Below are 15202 nucleotides of genomic sequence, written 5' to 3' on the forward strand. Positions count from 1 at the left end.
GCGAAGTAGCCTGTATTGGAAATTTGGCTCGAGCAGAGTTGTCAAATGTTTGGAACTTATAATTTTATTTAATTAGTGCTAATAAATTTATATATAATCTGTATTAATAAACTGTCTATCATATCTTTAAATGTTAAGCAAACATAGATTAAAAGTGAACATAGTTTTAAAATGTTCAATATCCATATTTCATTTACAAATATTTTTCCTGCTTTAAGCTGCAGATCATAGCGGACCTCATAGTCTCCAGATTAAAAAATTTAGGAAGTTTTCACTTTACATATTTTTCTCTTTATTCTGCTTATTAAGCCTCCAGCAATTATTAAATGAAATGATGCTGCCAAATTGTCTAAGAGACCTTTTAAATATATATTTTAATTATTTAATTTTCAAGTACCTATCGATAATTTCACGAATACTGCCACCCTCTCCAAATGAACGATAGTATTGAATAGAAGTTGATTTAGGTTCCATCTCTATCGCAGATTCTGAATTTGCAAATGTGAGTACATAACAAGGTTTTTCTTTAAAAAACACGATACAAGGGGTTTTGGAATTTAAAAGAAGTAAATAAATATCATACCAGTTGGTCATATCAACTCAATAAGTTGCTTGGGAGAATTCATTAGTAGCTACGCGTTTTATGCCAGCTGCCTTTGAGCACCTTACGTAACTACCGAGCAATATAATTGATTTTTGTGATTTTCATTCTTTTCAGCGACATGGCCAACACTCCAGCCACCTCCTCTGCCGGACCCGTGCTCCGTGGCCTCCACAACGCCACCATCAAGCGCAACCTGGCCGTTTCCCTGGGCCTCACCGCCCTGGTGACCATCGCCTACAAAATTCTGGTCAACGATCCCAAGAAGGCCGCCTACGCCGACTTCTACTCGTAAATATAGCTTAACTATGCCACATGAATCATCATCTGATCTGTTTTATCCATTATCCCTGCAGGAAGTACGATGCCAACAAGTCCTTTGAGCGCATGAAGGCCGCCGGTCGTTTCCAGTCCTGCTAGGCTATGTTAACCCACAAAACACAAGTAGTCTAAGTCAAATGATGTTGTAGAGCAAGAGTTGCGCTTCTGTATTGAAAACTAAATAGATTTCAGTCTACGTACGTGCACGAAAGCGTTTTAATTTGGAGCTATGTTGCATTGCCAGCAAAAGCAAATGTGCAGGCCAATTATGATTAAATTCTTTATTATTTACTCGTATTTACAAACTTAGCCAAGTAATGCACAAAACAAACACACAAAACTATAAGGTCGCACACACCGGACCACATCTAAAACCTAATGGCAAAGTCCTTGTAGTCCAGTCGGCTGAGATTGCCCTGGTTCCGGACCTCGCAGCGATCGATTTGGCAGCCGGGCGAGCCCTCAGTGGACAGCCAGGTGATCCTAAGAAGTAGATTTAATCAGGGAGTATTAGCGTGGAGTGTGTAAATTATTCCGGATTACCCACATCTTGTCCACCTCCTCCTTGGGCCCCTGCATCTTGCCCACAATGGTGCCCTGTTTGCTGTTCTTCACCCAGCCAGTGATTCCCGCCTTGGTGCAGCGATCGCGGGTGTCTTTCGTGAGATTCAGGCCTGCCGGTCGAAAGAAGCAAAGGTATATGTTTTATATAGTCTCTAGTGCATGTGGAATGGGGCGTGAAACAAAGCCAAGGACAGTTTGGGGCCCCAAAGTAACTAGCTACTGAGGGTTTATTTTTAGGCATCCATCCGAGAGAGCTATGTTATGCTCGAGTCCCTATTCCTATTTCCCTTTAAATTGCACCTTGTACATGTCCATAGACCTCGAAGTCCAGCGTCACCAGCAGTCGGATATCCGGAATGCCCATTTCGATCGATTTCGATTTGGTTATGTAAATTTGGCAGCAAACTGCTCGTTATTTTAGAATTTCCTGCTTTTATCACTTTACTCGCACTTAAAAAGGCACTTCAACCTGGTTTATATTCTATGCAGACTGGAATCCCCAATTTAGTATATATTTTTTGAAAAATATTTTACTCGAAGCGATTTTTCCGCCGCGATCGCTAGCTTGATTTTCAGCAAACCGTCGCAAATTTAAAACTAAAATGCCAAGTAGCATATCAATTGGTTTCTATTTTGCGTTTTCGATTTTGTATTTGCGTATTTATTTTAGCCGCACATTGCAATCTGCCTCTTGCTATATGTTCTTGTTGTTATTCTAGAAAAGAAAATACAAATACGATGTGGGAATCTTTCGGGACGGTCACAGATAGTTGATTCTGGTGGTCAGTATTTGATTTTTGGGTGCGCTACAGGGGTTTTTCGAGAAAGATCTTAACTAATTTGTAGATCAATATATTTGCAGATCAATATTTCATATTAAAATGTTTGAATTTTTCACAATTTATATATAATTTTAAAAAATCCTCGAAAGTTAGGAGGTCTTAGTTCCTGAAATGACCGACAGGTGGCCATTCGGTACTTTATTAGATATATTTATGGCTGCATTTTGCTCAGTTTGGCAATATATTTGTGCATTTTCTTCGCCTAAAGAAAACTTATTGACCCAAAGACTTTGTTTGTAAGACCCCTCCGATTTCACTATCTATATAATGCATCTGAGAGAAATGTGAGGAATGACAAGTTCATAGCAGGCGCATAAGATGGGCCCTGAGACTTTTATAAGACCAGACGACAAGTGCACTTTATTGTATTCTTCTTCGAAGAAAGGGAAATTTATTTATGCAACAAGAATTTCACTATATTGTCCTTCTATAGGAATTCGTCCTTGTAGATAAGGAAAGCGGAAAACAGAACACAGACTATTAAAATTAGGCGCTATAAATAAGTTAGAAAAAGTAAACTCAAGATTAAAAGGGCTTGCACAGCCAACTGCAATCAATTCAAAATCATTGCAAAAAACAGTTCTTGGAATGCAATCAATATACATATTTGTTGATTCTACATAATTTAAGCCTTTTTGATTAGTTGAAAAACGAGTATAAATACGAATCGAATGCTGAGCCAATTATCAGTTTCGAGTTTGAATCTTACAATTTATTTGAGGTAAGTAAAAGGATTTCAACTTAAAAAAGTACCTATTTTTAAAATAATAATCTTTTTCTTAGCTGACTTGTGGTTTCTCAGTGTTTTTTCTGGGAAAAGTACATGCTGAAAACGAAGATGAGCTCGCCACAGAGAAACAGCGCTTACTTAGTGTGTATAGTGATTCTTCGGTTGATGAGGCCACCAAATACAGGAACGTCGACAACCTGGTCACTTTCTACGACAAGTACTCCACTCTCCTGCCGTTGACACCGGACTTGAGCAAACGCGCGGAGGATCTGTTGAGGCGTTACAAAGAGGAAAACGCTCGTGCGGTTTTGGTGGATGGTACTCCGGCTCAAGGCAAATTCTGGATGCCCCTGGTGAAGTTACTAATTGTCCAGCTGGGCGTTGAAATAGCCTCTGAGGGTGTCAAGCGTGCTATTGGATCCTAATCCCCTTTATTAAAAATCAAATCAAATTGAAGGTTTATTCAATATCATGTGTAAAAATTTCAATAAATCATTTTGAGCGAACAAATTATACTTTCCAACCCATTCCAACAAATATATACTTCCAATTTTTGGTTTGGTTATATATTTTATACGTAGTATTTACAAATTAATTTATTTACTGCTTGCGATATATGAAAATACCAATGTACAATGTTTATACTCGTAGTTGAAACGTTATCTTAGCTAAAATGTGAGTGGGTGAGGTTGCCTTCGTCACCAGGTTAAAATTCGCAACGTAAACCTGCTACGTCGATCCTTAAATTTCTGTACAGTTTTGGGATTTGCGATCGGAATAGAGACCACATCTATGGGTAATGCTAAACAACTGACTCTTAAGTAAGCTTAATACGATTAAGCTTAGGCGATTACAACTAGTTTATCAACTAGACAATAGAAACGCTAGACATGCGCCAGGAATCCGGTTCCCTAAACGATCTGCACGGCGGCATGTGGTTTCTCGATGAGGCTACTCTGTGCCTCCTTGTCCTTCTCCGCATTCCGGCCGATTGAGACGTGCTCCGGTTTCAGATAGTAATGCGGCGGCGGAGGCTGCGATGTGGCTTGATGGCCCGCCTTCTTCCGGCGCTCGCGTAGGAAGTGCAGCCGCACATAGTTGATGGGTATATCGACGCTATCGGAGCCCACGCCCTCGGCGTCGATGAACACGCCGCGCACCAGGATGGAATTGGAGCACTTGAGAGCAGCGAGGAGCAGGAAAGGAACGATGTGTGTTAGCCAGAAGCTCAGCAGCTTGTTATCTGAAGGATGAGGAAACATATTAATAGGGCTCTATTACTACAACTCCGAATAAGCCATCTTACCTGGATACAGATACACATCCAGCAGATTCCAGATGCCGCGCCAGGCGTTCACAGCCCCAAAGAAAGTCATCAGATAGTAGATGTCGCATATGATCAGCTTGAGGATTCCGCTGATCCGACGACAGACGTACCGCATCAGTGGATGAATGAGGAACGTCACAAACACCGTCAGATATCCAATGAGCTGTAAATAGTAAAACCACTTCAAGTACTGGTTAAGACAAAGGACTAACAGAGATCCCTACCAGCGATCCCCAGGCCGACTTGGCCTTGTCCGCCGGGAACAGCAGCAGGTCAAAGATTCCCCAGACGCCGCGCCAGGCGATGACCACCAGGCTGCCGATCACAAAGACCGAGAAGAGGGTGTCCAAAATATACAGACCAGGTTGATGAAAACCCTGAAGAGTTGCGCAATTAGAAAATCCCATCTACTATACTTAAGTTTGGCAAACAACTTACGGGTATTTTGAACATGGTGTCCACCTCAAAGTAGTCACTCTTGTGGTCCATAGTCACGGTGTATGGAGCTGCTCCGAGGTTCCGCAGAGTGCGTGTGGCCACCAGGAAGATGAGCGCGATGGCCGTGACCACCGACACAATGATCAGAGAGTCAACACTGGTCAGCCAGTCGCAGAGCAGCCAGGCTCCACGCCACATATTCACGCAAACGATGCCGAATACGGCCGTATAGAGACGCGATACGGCGTAGTACGTGAGACGCCTCCGGTCCGGATGGATGTGCTCCTTGAAGAAGTTCTGTGTGACTGTGAAGAAGAAGTGCCCCAGTCCGCCGATCAGAAAGCTGGCCATCGCAGACAGCGGCAAGCTGCCGGGAAACAGGTAGACGAACATCAGTTCCCAGGTGCCACGCCAGTAGGCGATCACACAGGGAGCCACCACCAGGCAGGAGAGCATCATGTCCAGCAGCTCGAGCAGCAGCTCATGGAGATCCCGGCGTGGCGTCTCCGCCTCCAAGCGCTTCTCGCAGGCGGGTGAGTGTGTTGCATGTGCGGGTGGCAGGCGCACTGGACGCGGATGCGTGTGTGGATGGAGGTGCTGCAGGAGCTGCTGATCCGACACGGATACCGATCCATGGCAATGAGATTTCTGCGGCCTGCCGGCCGTCAAACTGCCCTTGTCCGTGGGCAACATCTCGGGTTTAGTGGGGTTTTGCAGGCTTTTAAGGTCTCCTCCTCCTTCTCCTGCTCCTCTGTTAATTCCCTTCAATTATGGGCAATTATCACTCCGGATATTTCGGCTGGGAGCGCTCCTGCTCGCTGCTCGTCGGCGGCTCGGATGTTTTTGAAATGGTCAGGTAACTAAATGCATTCCGCAACCGGTGTGCTCTGCAACCGTCACCGTCGCTGCATCGTCGCTGCGGTGATAATAATCTGGCACTGATAATTAAGTCGTCTATCTGCGAACCCCTCTCGAAATCTCCAGCGTCTGGCCGCAGTTGCATAATCCGCACTAGCATTCGCATCCACTGTCACATCCACATCCACATCCACGTTCACGTCGAGGTTGGCGTTCGCCGTCTGGAATCTGGGTGAGTTATATGTATTAAAGAACAATCATCAAGCCCGGCTCCTTATCACTATTTCCACCGACTGAAATGCCGGTTATCAAGCTCTGCTCCGGGCAGAACACACAACTAGGGTCCTAACAAGTACTTTATAGTCTCTTTTTTCTTTCCTAGTTTATAGACCTAGCAGCTGCCGTGATTATGGGCTTATCAAAATCCAACGCTTTCCAGTATTCACTGACATTCGCAAGTGGACTTTAGGCACTAGTATAGTTCTAAGTTTTGGCATTAAGGCAGGCTCACTATAAAATCCAACAGATAACCCCATTGTTTTGGCCAGCTGCGCACATTAATTGAATCTTTTATTATTAGGTGGTTTGATTGGTGAGTTTGCAGATTATAGCACAATTTTTAGTTTGATTTACAGAGCATTGGCATTGACACTTAGAAACCCTATGTTAGTTTTTAGACAGTAACTGAATGAAACTTTCGCATGTGACTCATCAACTTCACCATCACATGTCTGCAGATAGTCATCATGGGAATCCTTTATGATGGGTGCTAAAATAAAACCCATCGCAACAACAAGATATGAAAAGCCCAGCACACTTGTTTGTTTGCCCATGTCAGATGTCCCAGATTTTATGGAGATCACCTGAGAGAGCCGGGCTCTTTTACTGATATCTCAACGTCAACGTGACAATTGTGCGTTGAGTGGCCTCTCCACGCGGCACTTAAGTCGCCCCTCGGACTTATCTCAAGTGACTTAATAGATTCAATTTAGTGGCTTTGATTAAACGCGAAATGCCAGCGAAACAAAAAGCGAAAGTGATGTCCACCACACGACAGGGCATCGAAAGTGCCGCGAGGAGTCTTGAACTTGTGCCACTTGAACTTGCCACTTGAGATGGGCAGGTCAGGGGCTTCAGATAATCGTCACTCACAAATAGATTATAAATACATTACTACAGGGATTTTTTCCTTTCAAAGTACTTAAAGAGCAATCAAATTGAAATTTTAAATGTCAAGGTCCAACATTTTCTAACTTTCAGAATATTTTAAGTAATATAAAAAAATAATAATCAAAAGCAGTGTAGTTATTCTAAACATATATGTTCTCTAATGAATTCTACGCTGATTCCATTTATAGTCTTTTCAGCTTCCAACAATTATGCACTGACAGTGACTAATTAGCAAAAGTCCGGCTCGCCGGCCCCTTGAAATTAGTGCAGGATGTTTGTGATTTTCGTGTTTTGCTTGCCGTTCGTCTGCGGCGGCAACGCGGCGTATGCGCGATAATTAAACACACGACTTGCATGGGGCCGCCATCGAAGGTCCAAAAGCGGAATTTTCATCGGATCCACTCAGGCTACTGCTGGCATCGCTGGCTGTTTGGGTCAAGCTCATTCGCATTTAAATCGGCTGGCTAAATAGACGACCCACTGGGCGGCTCATTGCGCCCAGCAAGACTTCCTCGTTTTGGGGGATTCAGAGATTGATGGAGGGATGCTTGTAAATTGAGATCAGGGATCTGTCGGAATCGGGGGCTTGGGGATTTTCAAGTTCAAACTCCCCAAGTGGGCCAAGTGACGTGCCGATGCGATGCGATGCAAATGCACATTGTACTCCAATTATGCGAGATAATTGACAAAGAACGGGTGACAATTCAAATGCAAAATTGGACGCTGCGACTGATTCTTAATTTTCGCAAGGCTCTTGACAAGTTCCAGCCCCCGACTTACGACTTGGCTGCCAGCTAATTAGTTTTGCCAACGCAAACAAGCTGCAAATATTATCCGAACTATATCTGTTTCTGTGTAAAGATATATATGATATATAGATAAGTGGGGGGGCTCCGCCAAACAGTCAAATCCCACGAAATGCCGCGTTTTATTTGTATATTGTTAAGTGTTTATGATCTTCAATGATAACTTGCCTTTGACTTATTCAAAGCGTTTTCAGGTGCGATAATGGCCAGAGTAGATCTTCTTACAGCTCGCCTTTTATTCAGTATTTGCTCTACCCATTATCAGCTCCTAAGTGCTCTTTTTATTTTTGCCTGCTTTTCTCAAGTTCAATAATCGCAGCTGATCGAGCTAATTTATAAATTTGACGGCCGTACAATTACTTGGATATTGAACAAACATTTATGTATGTTCCAGTGGAAGATAATAGAAAATATAACTATTCCTTTTCATTTATTTGGTAATAAATATTTGCCTAAAAATGGTTTATTTCAAGTAACAATTCGTATTTTGGTTTTAGCTTAAGGATGGGAATGAATAATTATCTGCTTTTTTTTTAATAACACTCATATATTGCACAAAAAGTGCAGTATTTCCCAATTATAACGATTAGATATGCTAATCAAAATAGCTAATTTATATAGACAGCAAACAAGATAAAATATATGGGGTTTTTAAAAGGGATCTTAATCGGTTTGTTTTTAGTTTCCCTTATTTGAAACTGAAATTGACCTAAAGTGAAATTTTACAATATTTTCGGTGTCAAGCGCAAATATTACGAAATTTGGCGATTAGATTCGGACTGACTTACTTCGGAATTGTTGTCCCTTATCAGTTATCGATTTACAAATATTACAAAATTATATATTTCGAGCGAGCGGAAAATGCGTGGACAGCGATAAACAAATAACAAACGCGACCACACACAGACGCACACACTGGCAAGAGCACACTATCACACTCACAGCTACGTTGGACTACAATAAATTTGTGCAAGAACAAAAACATGGGATTACCGTTTAAAATTAGCAGAGCTTGCTGTTGCGGATTTTATTATTATTATTATTACTTTTTGCTGCTGGGTGCGTAAGTCGCCAGTGCGAAAGAGGGAGATGCAGCAGTTATTCAGTTGCCATCACTTTTACAACACACACACACCGGAAGTGATCGGGTTTTATCGAATTGCTTCGATTACTATTTACGTTCGGCTTCGATTCTTCGTTTTCGATTTCGTTCGATTGCGACCGTTCGACCGTTAGACGTTGGCCGTTGATGTTGATGCTCGAATGCGCGTACGCGACTTCTGGCGCTACTATATATATGCCTATACCCGTAGAAATTGGCTAAGCTCGCCCGCTCACACACACATAAAAAGACACTCACAGGCACCCACAAATACTGACGCAGTTGCAATCTAGTTTACTTGTACGGTGGTTTGAACTCGGCGGACTGATCGCTCTGATCGTTCTGATCGCTCGTCAGTCGCCGGTGGCCGCCGCTACTAAACTGGACAACTGTGGTTCCGGGGGATTTGAAACTGCGTCTGATTTGGGTCCAAAAGCCCCCAGCTCAAAAATCGCCACAGCTTTGCATCCATTCCCCCTTTTATTGAGTCGGAATCCGAGCTTGAGCATTTTTAACTTTGGCGAAAATGGGATTTTCTTCTTTTGCCCGAGAAAAGCAAAGTACTTTATGATTTTCCAGATGCTGTGAAACCATTACGAAAATTTCTTCTTCTAATACTTGTATTTTGAAATATTTTGAATATGTTCATTAGGAGCTTTCTTTTTAGCGGTAAGCTTTATTCACAGAATGTGGCATCACTTTCATTTTGCATTAGGATCACCTCTAAACAACTACAGTAAACTTAAGTTACAAAATATTGAATATAACACGTACAATATCAGTTAATTTTTGAATTCATAAATATAAATTTCACCCATGAAATTCGATTTTTTTAGACAGCTGTGTATACGCTTTAGTGACAGGTTTCTTTTCGCTTAATTATGAATCAATTATTTAATGATACGTGTATTAAAAAATTATTACGTAGCAATATACAATGTTTCAAGCGCCATTTATTGTAACTGGTGGCACTAATACGACACAAATTAGCATGGAATTGATTTAGTTAATAAAGTGTGAGAAATAGTTTATAGAGTTGGATAACTTGGTGAAATGATTTTGCGCATCAATATTAGCGAAATCCCATGAGAATGCCCTAAAGCTTCATTAGTAGGTACATTTTTGATTTGAATTATAATTTTACCAGAATTTCCGTAATATTTCGCATCCAATAAACTCATAAAAACGTTGCAAGTGCAACGAGTGCAAATCTATAAATATTTAATTACGCCTGAGAACTGGAAAACTGGCTAACACAGTTATAGCCACTTTCCCTTCGAATCGGATTGTTGTAATTAATGCGTGAATAATTTTAGATAACGAAATTAAGTACATTATGCAAACAAACAAATTCAATTAGCAACTGTTTGACAGGTTAAGATTTATAGTGCGCTTGAGAACAAAATTCCCCTCCCTTCACCACATAAAATATGCCACTGCAACCCATGACTGGGATTTGTGATTAGATAGCCGTTCTTAAGTCGCAATCTTAATGTTCACTCAAACCATAAAGATCTACCGTGATTTCCTTTGTCTAATTGTTAGCACCCGCCAAACAAATTAAAAGGTAATGGCTAATTTAATGGCACTTGTGTTCTTCATTAGACCATTGGTGAAAGCCATAATGCTTATTTATTGTTTAACCTTGAAATCGGCTGATTTGGATTGTTTTGCCAAAATAAGGTCGAGTGCTTGTCTGGATCTATATCTCCCAACCCATGTTTTTGCCCTTATCAAGCACAAACTTAAAGGAAACCCATAAAACTTTTAACTTTTCGAAAAGTTTGGGAAATTTCGAAACACTTAGGGTCAAAATAAAAAAGCTTTTTTTTTGACATATTTTAGACTTTTTCTTGGCACTTCACTACTTATGCTTTTTTATATGAAAATAATTTAACTAAACATATGATTGCTTAATTTTAGCTTTATCTTACCAGTTTTTGGATAGTCACAATTAAAAAAATAAAATTGAGACACTAGTAGAGCCCACTGATACGTATTTAAAGCCGGTCACAACATTACTAACCTAAGACAAAACGAAACTAGATTCAACTAAAGCTCCGATTCGCAGATCACAAAGATATTTCAATGCCAGTCCAAGTGACCCGTGTTTTTTTTTTCGGTCAGACCTATGCAAATCAGACCAAAAATCACCGAGTCACCGATTTGCTGGATTATTCATTTAATTCATTAATTAGTCCAAGCTGTGTCAAATATTTACATACGTCTCCTCCGATTCGAGCGCTCGATGATCACAAACTGTGAACCGTTGCCAAATATTTGGACCTCTCAAGCGCCCAACATCGCTGGCGATTCGTTATCGCCAGCCTAAGTGATAAGACCAAATCGAGAGGAAGGTATAAATACGAGTCCATTCCACACCCTTAAGTTGTTTGGTTGGCCCTATTCCCGTTCGACGGCGATTAGAATTTAATGTAAATATCGTTTCAACTGGATTCGATGGTGTATTTTTCCGTCATAAGAGTGGCTGGTAAGTATGTTGCGATTCCTGTTCTCGGCCATAATGTCAGATGACTAAAGCTGCTGCTATCAGAGTGTTGCCAAAACACAGACATAAAGGCCCAATCGCGGTTGCCGGTCATAAAGATCGAGCACAGCTATCGCCCGCGATTTCGATGCTGAAAAAGCCGAAGGAGTTCGCCGTTTGGCGCGGTTTTAATCGCGCGAAAAATTATTGTGTTTGTGCTGTGTATCAGGTGGCACGTTTTTGGATATTTATGGTATTAAGAACATACAGAGAACACAGATGTGTACTACTTGTTCTGCTTGTCTTTAATTAGTTTAGCTGGTTTAACTAGTAAAGAATATTGTGAGTATTCGTTGGACTGGCGTTAAAATTGACTGTCTATATAAATGATAAGGTTCCATTAAATTCGAAAAGACTGATTAAAGGTTATTGTGCTGGATGAATCTGTTGTTGCTCAAAATTTCTAAAAAATATGCACTGAGCACACAATTCTTCGAGTCAAACTGGGAATAATAATAATCTGATAATACAAAATATAAATATGATTGCCCTCGAAATATGACGCACAAATTGAATAACTTTTCTATCTCAATCTGAATTCATTTCTAAAAGGGAATTGGGTGCACTTTGTATGAATGCTGACTGGACTTTTAAATAGCAAATGTTTACAGCAACAAATAATGAAAAGTGCAATAATACACTATAGTTTAGTTCTACCGCCTTAAGTATGCTATATATTTCTTTATCGTCCGGAAGCCATTTTGTTTGCGAACCTAAAGGTATGCAACATTATTTGAAATGGTAAGTTGAAACATAATTTGGACTCAAGTTTATTAAACCTAAATATTTTAATGCCTAGTGACATTCAATCTAATTTATATTTATTATTTGTTTAAATTTATAAAATTACATTATACGACTAAGCTCTGGCAGCTTTTAGCTCTGTTTCCTTGGCCTTGAAGGCGTCCACCAGCTTGAACTTCTGGATCTTGCCGGAGGTGGTTTTTGGGAATGCATCTATGGGGATCACATATCTGGGCACCTTGAAGTGAGCCAGTTTGCCCTTGGCATAGGCCTTCAAGGTCTCCGCGGTGAAGGAGTCGGGGTCCACGCCCTCCTCCAGGCGAACATAGGCGCAGACTTCCTCACCCAATCGCTCATCAGGCACTCCAATCACCTGAAATATAGGATAATATTATACCAAATTAATTACATAAATTAATAAATTTACAAAACACAACTCACATGCGCCTCAATGACCTGTGGATGGGCGTTTAAAAAGTCTTCGATCTCTTTGGGGAAAATATTTTCGCCACCACGGATGAGCATCTCCTTCAGGCGACCGACAATTCGTCCATATCCATTGGCCTCCAGGACAAACTGATCGCCCGTGCGCAACCACCTATCATTACCGATGGTTTCCTTTGTTTTCTCCTCATCACCGTGGTAGCCCAGCATTGTGGTATATCCGCGGACGCACAGCTCTCCGGGCTGTCCAAATGGCACACACCTGCCCTCGGCATCCACCACCTTGGCCTCAATGTGATCCGTCAGATGGCCAACTGAGTTGAGGACAACATCGCTGCTATCGCCGGGCAAGGATTGGAAGATCACAGCTGTGGCTTCCGTCAGGCCATAGACACTGTGTACCGCCTCCACGTTGAGAACCTGCCTCACATCCTTGATCAGCTGCGGCGATACAATGGCACCTCCGGTTACGGCCTTCTTGATCCTGCCCAGCGGCACTTGCAGCTTCTTCTGCGTGTTGACCAAATCCACATACATGGTCGGTGTGCCATGGATCACCGAGCACTTCTCATTGACGATGGCCTGCAACGAGTCCTTGGGACTGAAACCGGCAGCGGGCAGGACTATGGTGGCACCTTTGGTCAGTGCAGCCATGATGGTGATGATCACACCGAAGGCATGGAACATGGGCACCTGCACACAGATCCTCTCGCCTTGCAGTTCATTGCGATTACCCACATGGATGCCATTGTTGACGAAATTGTAATGGGTAAGGCAGGCAGCCTTGGGATTGCCAGTGGTTCCCGATGTGAACTGAATATTGCACGCAGACTCGGGCAGAATGCTCTTCTGGATTTTGGCCACTTCATCGCGCTCCGATTTGCTGGCCAGGTCCAGGAAGTCATCGAAGCGCAGGGCACCCTTCAGGCCATCATTGCTGTTGATGATTACGGATCGCAGGTGCGGGAACTTCTCACTACGGATCTTGCCAGGCTCTGCATCCGCGATTTCCGGGCAGATATCTCTCAAGATCTCATAGTAGTTCTGCGTTTTGAAGGTCTCCGGCGCAATGATGGCCTTCACATTGACCTTATTCAGACAGTAGGCTATTTCGGGTCCCTGGTAAGCGGGATTCAGACCAACCGATGTGAGACCCGCTCGAGTTGCTCCCATCATGCCCAAGTACCAGTGCATGTAGTTTGGTGCCCATAGACCAACTGCATCACCCGGCTGCAGACCCAACTTCCGGAAACCCGCCGCCAGGGCGTCCGCTTCCTGCAGCAAGCTCTTAAAGCTGTACCGCTTGCCCTCGTGGCAGGAGACAATCGCCTCCACATCGCCAAAATCCGCAGCTGATAGCTCCAACTGCTGGCCAATGGTGCGATAAACCAAGGGATCCTTACCAATATGGTGCTTATGGCTGATCAGTGTGGGCATCGAGGTGGAAATGCTACAAAAGAAGATGTCAGTTAAAATGTAAGTTTGTAAAGTTAATGGAACGAAGAACTAATACGATGTTTCTTTAATTTCGGAATTCTGAGAAACCCATGCTATTGTTATATAAATCACTCCTTGCTCTTGAGATTATTTTCGAAAGATTCTACGTGTCAAAAAAGCAATTTTTACCATCGACGGTTTGCGTTTTCGCTCAAGGGGTTCCAGATTTAGTTAATGTGGAAGCTTTTTTTTTTAAAAGCTCGATACTTATATAGATTGCAAGCCATAGAGCTTACTTGTGCAAACACATATATGTTTTATCACTCGATAGTTCTGCTGACAGATTATACTTCCGAATTGTAAGCGTAACTTTAGACACTGTCAAGTGGTAAAGGGGGGATGCTTCAGAAGTCGCACAATAATATTTATTCAGTGGCTATATCAGCCGGTAGTGGCTATGTAGTTCATGTAGTTTATATTTGTAAATGTAATCACTTGTAATGTGAAAACCGTGGCTATCTGTTGTGGCGCTGTGATAATAGATCTTACACTTGGGCTTTTGGCTTCAGTCAGTGTTGGTCATATACATATTATCAAGCGAGTGGAAAGTTCTGCTCACGATTTGCTTATCTCTTGAAATTCATCTAAATTGATACCCGATAATAAAACGACCTGTTGCTGGTCTAAATTTGAACACCACTCCCCCCGCCACGCCCCCTTTAAGTGTGGATCTAAATTTGAGGACATTTACTTAGGCCTAATGACTACCAACTTCTGCGGGCAACTGTACCTTTTAGCTTGAATCAGTAATATTACGCAATGTGGCGAAGGGGATGTGGTATGTGTGTGGTATGTGTGAGGGGCGTAGGGCACACTGGGCACCCCAATCAAAGCTGCGCAATTAGATGGTGGAAACTTCCCAAACCTCCTTCACCAGCAGACACTATGACCTTGGCCCCCTATCTATGAGGATGAGCATCCTTAAAGGTCCTGATCCTGCCTACCTGCGCATCGAGTTGAAGGCACATTTCTGCCTCAGCATGTATCTGGAGATGGTCTGCAGCTTGCTGTTCATCTTGGCACTTATCACAGTTAATTGTTTTAAACAGCTGTTTTGTTTTATTATATTTTCATAATATGCACAGGTACACTTTTAACTAAAAACGACTATTAGTTTTTAATTCAGTTCTGCTCGGTTCGTTTGGCAACCTAGGAATGTCCGCAGCCCGTCAAGTTCTGAAACAAACTGAGCGGGGAGGTCTCCTAATCG

General features: G+C 42.2%; 5 protein-coding genes across 12 annotated transcripts; 2 read left to right on the top strand and 3 right to left on the bottom strand.

The window, feature by feature from the left end:
• Window positions 1-419: 419 nt before the first annotated feature.
• Window positions 420-1126, top strand: LOC116803546 (cytochrome c oxidase subunit 6C-1). 2 transcript variants are annotated; one of them, XM_032727292.1, is made up of 3 exons: window positions 420-502; window positions 719-892; window positions 958-1126. In XM_032727292.1, the coding sequence occupies exons 2-3, from the start codon at window positions 723-725 to the stop codon at window positions 1019-1021; spliced, it is 234 nt and encodes a 77-aa protein (XP_032583183.1). In that variant the 5' UTR covers window positions 420-502; window positions 719-722; the 3' UTR covers window positions 1022-1126. The 2 variants fall into 2 exon arrangements, with proteins under 2 accessions (XP_032583183.1, XP_032583184.1); XM_032727293.1 differs by having other exon boundaries at window positions 487-566.
• Window positions 1127-1188: 62 nt separating this feature from the next.
• LOC6613474 (acylphosphatase-2) lies at window positions 1189-2117 on the bottom strand. Of its 2 annotated transcripts, none has more exons than XM_032727290.1 (3): window positions 2021-2117; window positions 1470-1596; window positions 1189-1405 (listed from the first exon to the last, which is right to left on the bottom strand). In XM_032727290.1, the coding sequence occupies exons 1-3, from the start codon at window positions 2100-2102 to the stop codon at window positions 1291-1293; spliced, it is 324 nt and encodes a 107-aa protein (XP_032583181.1). In that variant the 5' UTR covers window positions 2103-2117; the 3' UTR covers window positions 1189-1290. The 2 variants fall into 2 exon arrangements, with proteins under 2 accessions (XP_032583181.1, XP_002037944.1); XM_002037908.2 differs by having other exon boundaries at window positions 1787-2086.
• Window positions 2118-2224: 107 nt separating this feature from the next.
• LOC116800334 (protein Turandot M) lies at window positions 2225-3563 on the top strand. The gene is made up of 3 exons (XM_032714440.1): window positions 2225-2245; window positions 2972-3049; window positions 3112-3563. The coding sequence occupies exons 1-3, from the start codon at window positions 2225-2227 to the stop codon at window positions 3481-3483; spliced, it is 471 nt and encodes a 156-aa protein (XP_032570331.1). The 3' UTR covers window positions 3484-3563.
• A 45-nt stretch (window positions 3564-3608) lies between these two features.
• On the bottom strand, window positions 3609-11052 carry LOC6613475. 6 transcript variants are annotated; one of them, XM_032719111.1, is made up of 6 exons: window positions 10985-11052; window positions 10694-10785; window positions 4824-5909; window positions 4610-4762; window positions 4365-4548; window positions 3609-4301 (listed from the first exon to the last, which is right to left on the bottom strand). In XM_032719111.1, the coding sequence occupies exons 3-6, from the start codon at window positions 5514-5516 to the stop codon at window positions 3970-3972; spliced, it is 1362 nt and encodes a 453-aa protein (XP_032575002.1). In that variant the 5' UTR covers window positions 5517-5909; window positions 10694-10785; window positions 10985-11052; the 3' UTR covers window positions 3609-3969. The 6 variants fall into 6 exon arrangements, with proteins under 6 accessions (XP_032575002.1, XP_032575018.1, XP_032575008.1 ...); XM_032719127.1 differs by lacking the exon at window positions 10694-10785 and having other exon boundaries at window positions 10985-11005; XM_032719117.1 differs by lacking the exons at window positions 10694-10785; window positions 10985-11052 and adding an exon at window positions 10786-10936.
• Window positions 11053-12111: 1059 nt separating this feature from the next.
• Window positions 12112-15182, bottom strand: LOC6613476 (medium-chain acyl-CoA ligase ACSF2, mitochondrial). The gene is made up of 3 exons (XM_002037910.2): window positions 14937-15182; window positions 12493-13945; window positions 12112-12424 (listed from the first exon to the last, which is right to left on the bottom strand). Exons 1-3 carry the CDS (start codon window positions 15005-15007, stop codon window positions 12167-12169), a joined length of 1782 nt encoding a protein of 593 aa, XP_002037946.2. The 5' UTR covers window positions 15008-15182; the 3' UTR covers window positions 12112-12166.
• Between the last annotated feature and the right edge of the window lie 20 nt (window positions 15183-15202).

Source organism: Drosophila sechellia, chromosome 2L, assembly GCF_004382195.2.
Source record: "Drosophila sechellia strain sech25 chromosome 2L, ASM438219v1, whole genome shotgun sequence".
In the NCBI taxonomy this organism is placed as follows: domain Eukaryota; kingdom Metazoa; phylum Arthropoda; class Insecta; order Diptera; family Drosophilidae; genus Drosophila; species Drosophila sechellia.

What these genes read in the sequence shown, in the direction of transcription:
- LOC116803546 (XM_032727292.1), top strand. Translation starts at nt 723, where the DNA reads ATGGCCAACACTCCAGCCACCTCCTCTGCCGGACCCGTGCTCCGTGGC. An exon ending in GCCTACGCCGACTTCTACTC is followed by an intron (nt 893 to 957) that starts GTAAATATAGCT and finishes TTATCCCTGCAG; the next exon opens with GAAGTACGATGCCAACAAGT.
- LOC6613474 (XM_032727290.1), bottom strand. Translation starts at nt 2,102, where the DNA reads ATGCTACTTGGCATTTTAGTTTTAAATTTGCGACGGTTTGCTGAAAAT. An exon ending in CGGCGGAAAAATCGCTTCGA is followed by an intron (nt 1,597 to 2,020) that starts GTAAAATATTTT and finishes TTCGACCGGCAG; the next exon opens with GCCTGAATCTCACGAAAGAC. An exon ending in AAGGAGGAGGTGGACAAGAT is followed by an intron (nt 1,406 to 1,469) that starts GTGGGTAATCCG and finishes TCTACTTCTTAG; the next exon opens with GATCACCTGGCTGTCCACTG.
- LOC116800334 (XM_032714440.1), top strand. Translation starts at nt 2,225, where the DNA reads ATGTGGGAATCTTTCGGGACG. An exon ending in TGTGGGAATCTTTCGGGACG is followed by an intron (nt 2,246 to 2,971) that starts GTCACAGATAGT and finishes CTTTTTGATTAG; the next exon opens with TTGAAAAACGAGTATAAATA. An exon ending in AATCTTACAATTTATTTGAG is followed by an intron (nt 3,050 to 3,111) that starts GTAAGTAAAAGG and finishes TCTTTTTCTTAG; the next exon opens with CTGACTTGTGGTTTCTCAGT.
- LOC6613475 (XM_032719111.1), bottom strand. Translation starts at nt 5,516, where the DNA reads ATGTTGCCCACGGACAAGGGCAGTTTGACGGCCGGCAGGCCGCAGAAA. An exon ending in ACACCATGTTCAAAATACCC is followed by an intron (nt 4,763 to 4,823) that starts GTAAGTTGTTTG and finishes GCAACTCTTCAG; the next exon opens with GGTTTTCATCAACCTGGTCT. An exon ending in GGATGTGTATCTGTATCCAG is followed by an intron (nt 4,302 to 4,364) that starts GTAAGATGGCTT and finishes CTCATCCTTCAG; the next exon opens with ATAACAAGCTGCTGAGCTTC.
- LOC6613476 (XM_002037910.2), bottom strand. Translation starts at nt 15,007, where the DNA reads ATGAACAGCAAGCTGCAGACCATCTCCAGATACATGCTGAGGCAGAAA. An exon ending in GCCTTCAACTCGATGCGCAG is followed by an intron (nt 13,946 to 14,936) that starts GTAGGCAGGATC and finishes CTTCTTTTGTAG; the next exon opens with CATTTCCACCTCGATGCCCA. An exon ending in CACAGGTCATTGAGGCGCAT is followed by an intron (nt 12,425 to 12,492) that starts GTGAGTTGTGTT and finishes CCTATATTTCAG; the next exon opens with GTGATTGGAGTGCCTGATGA.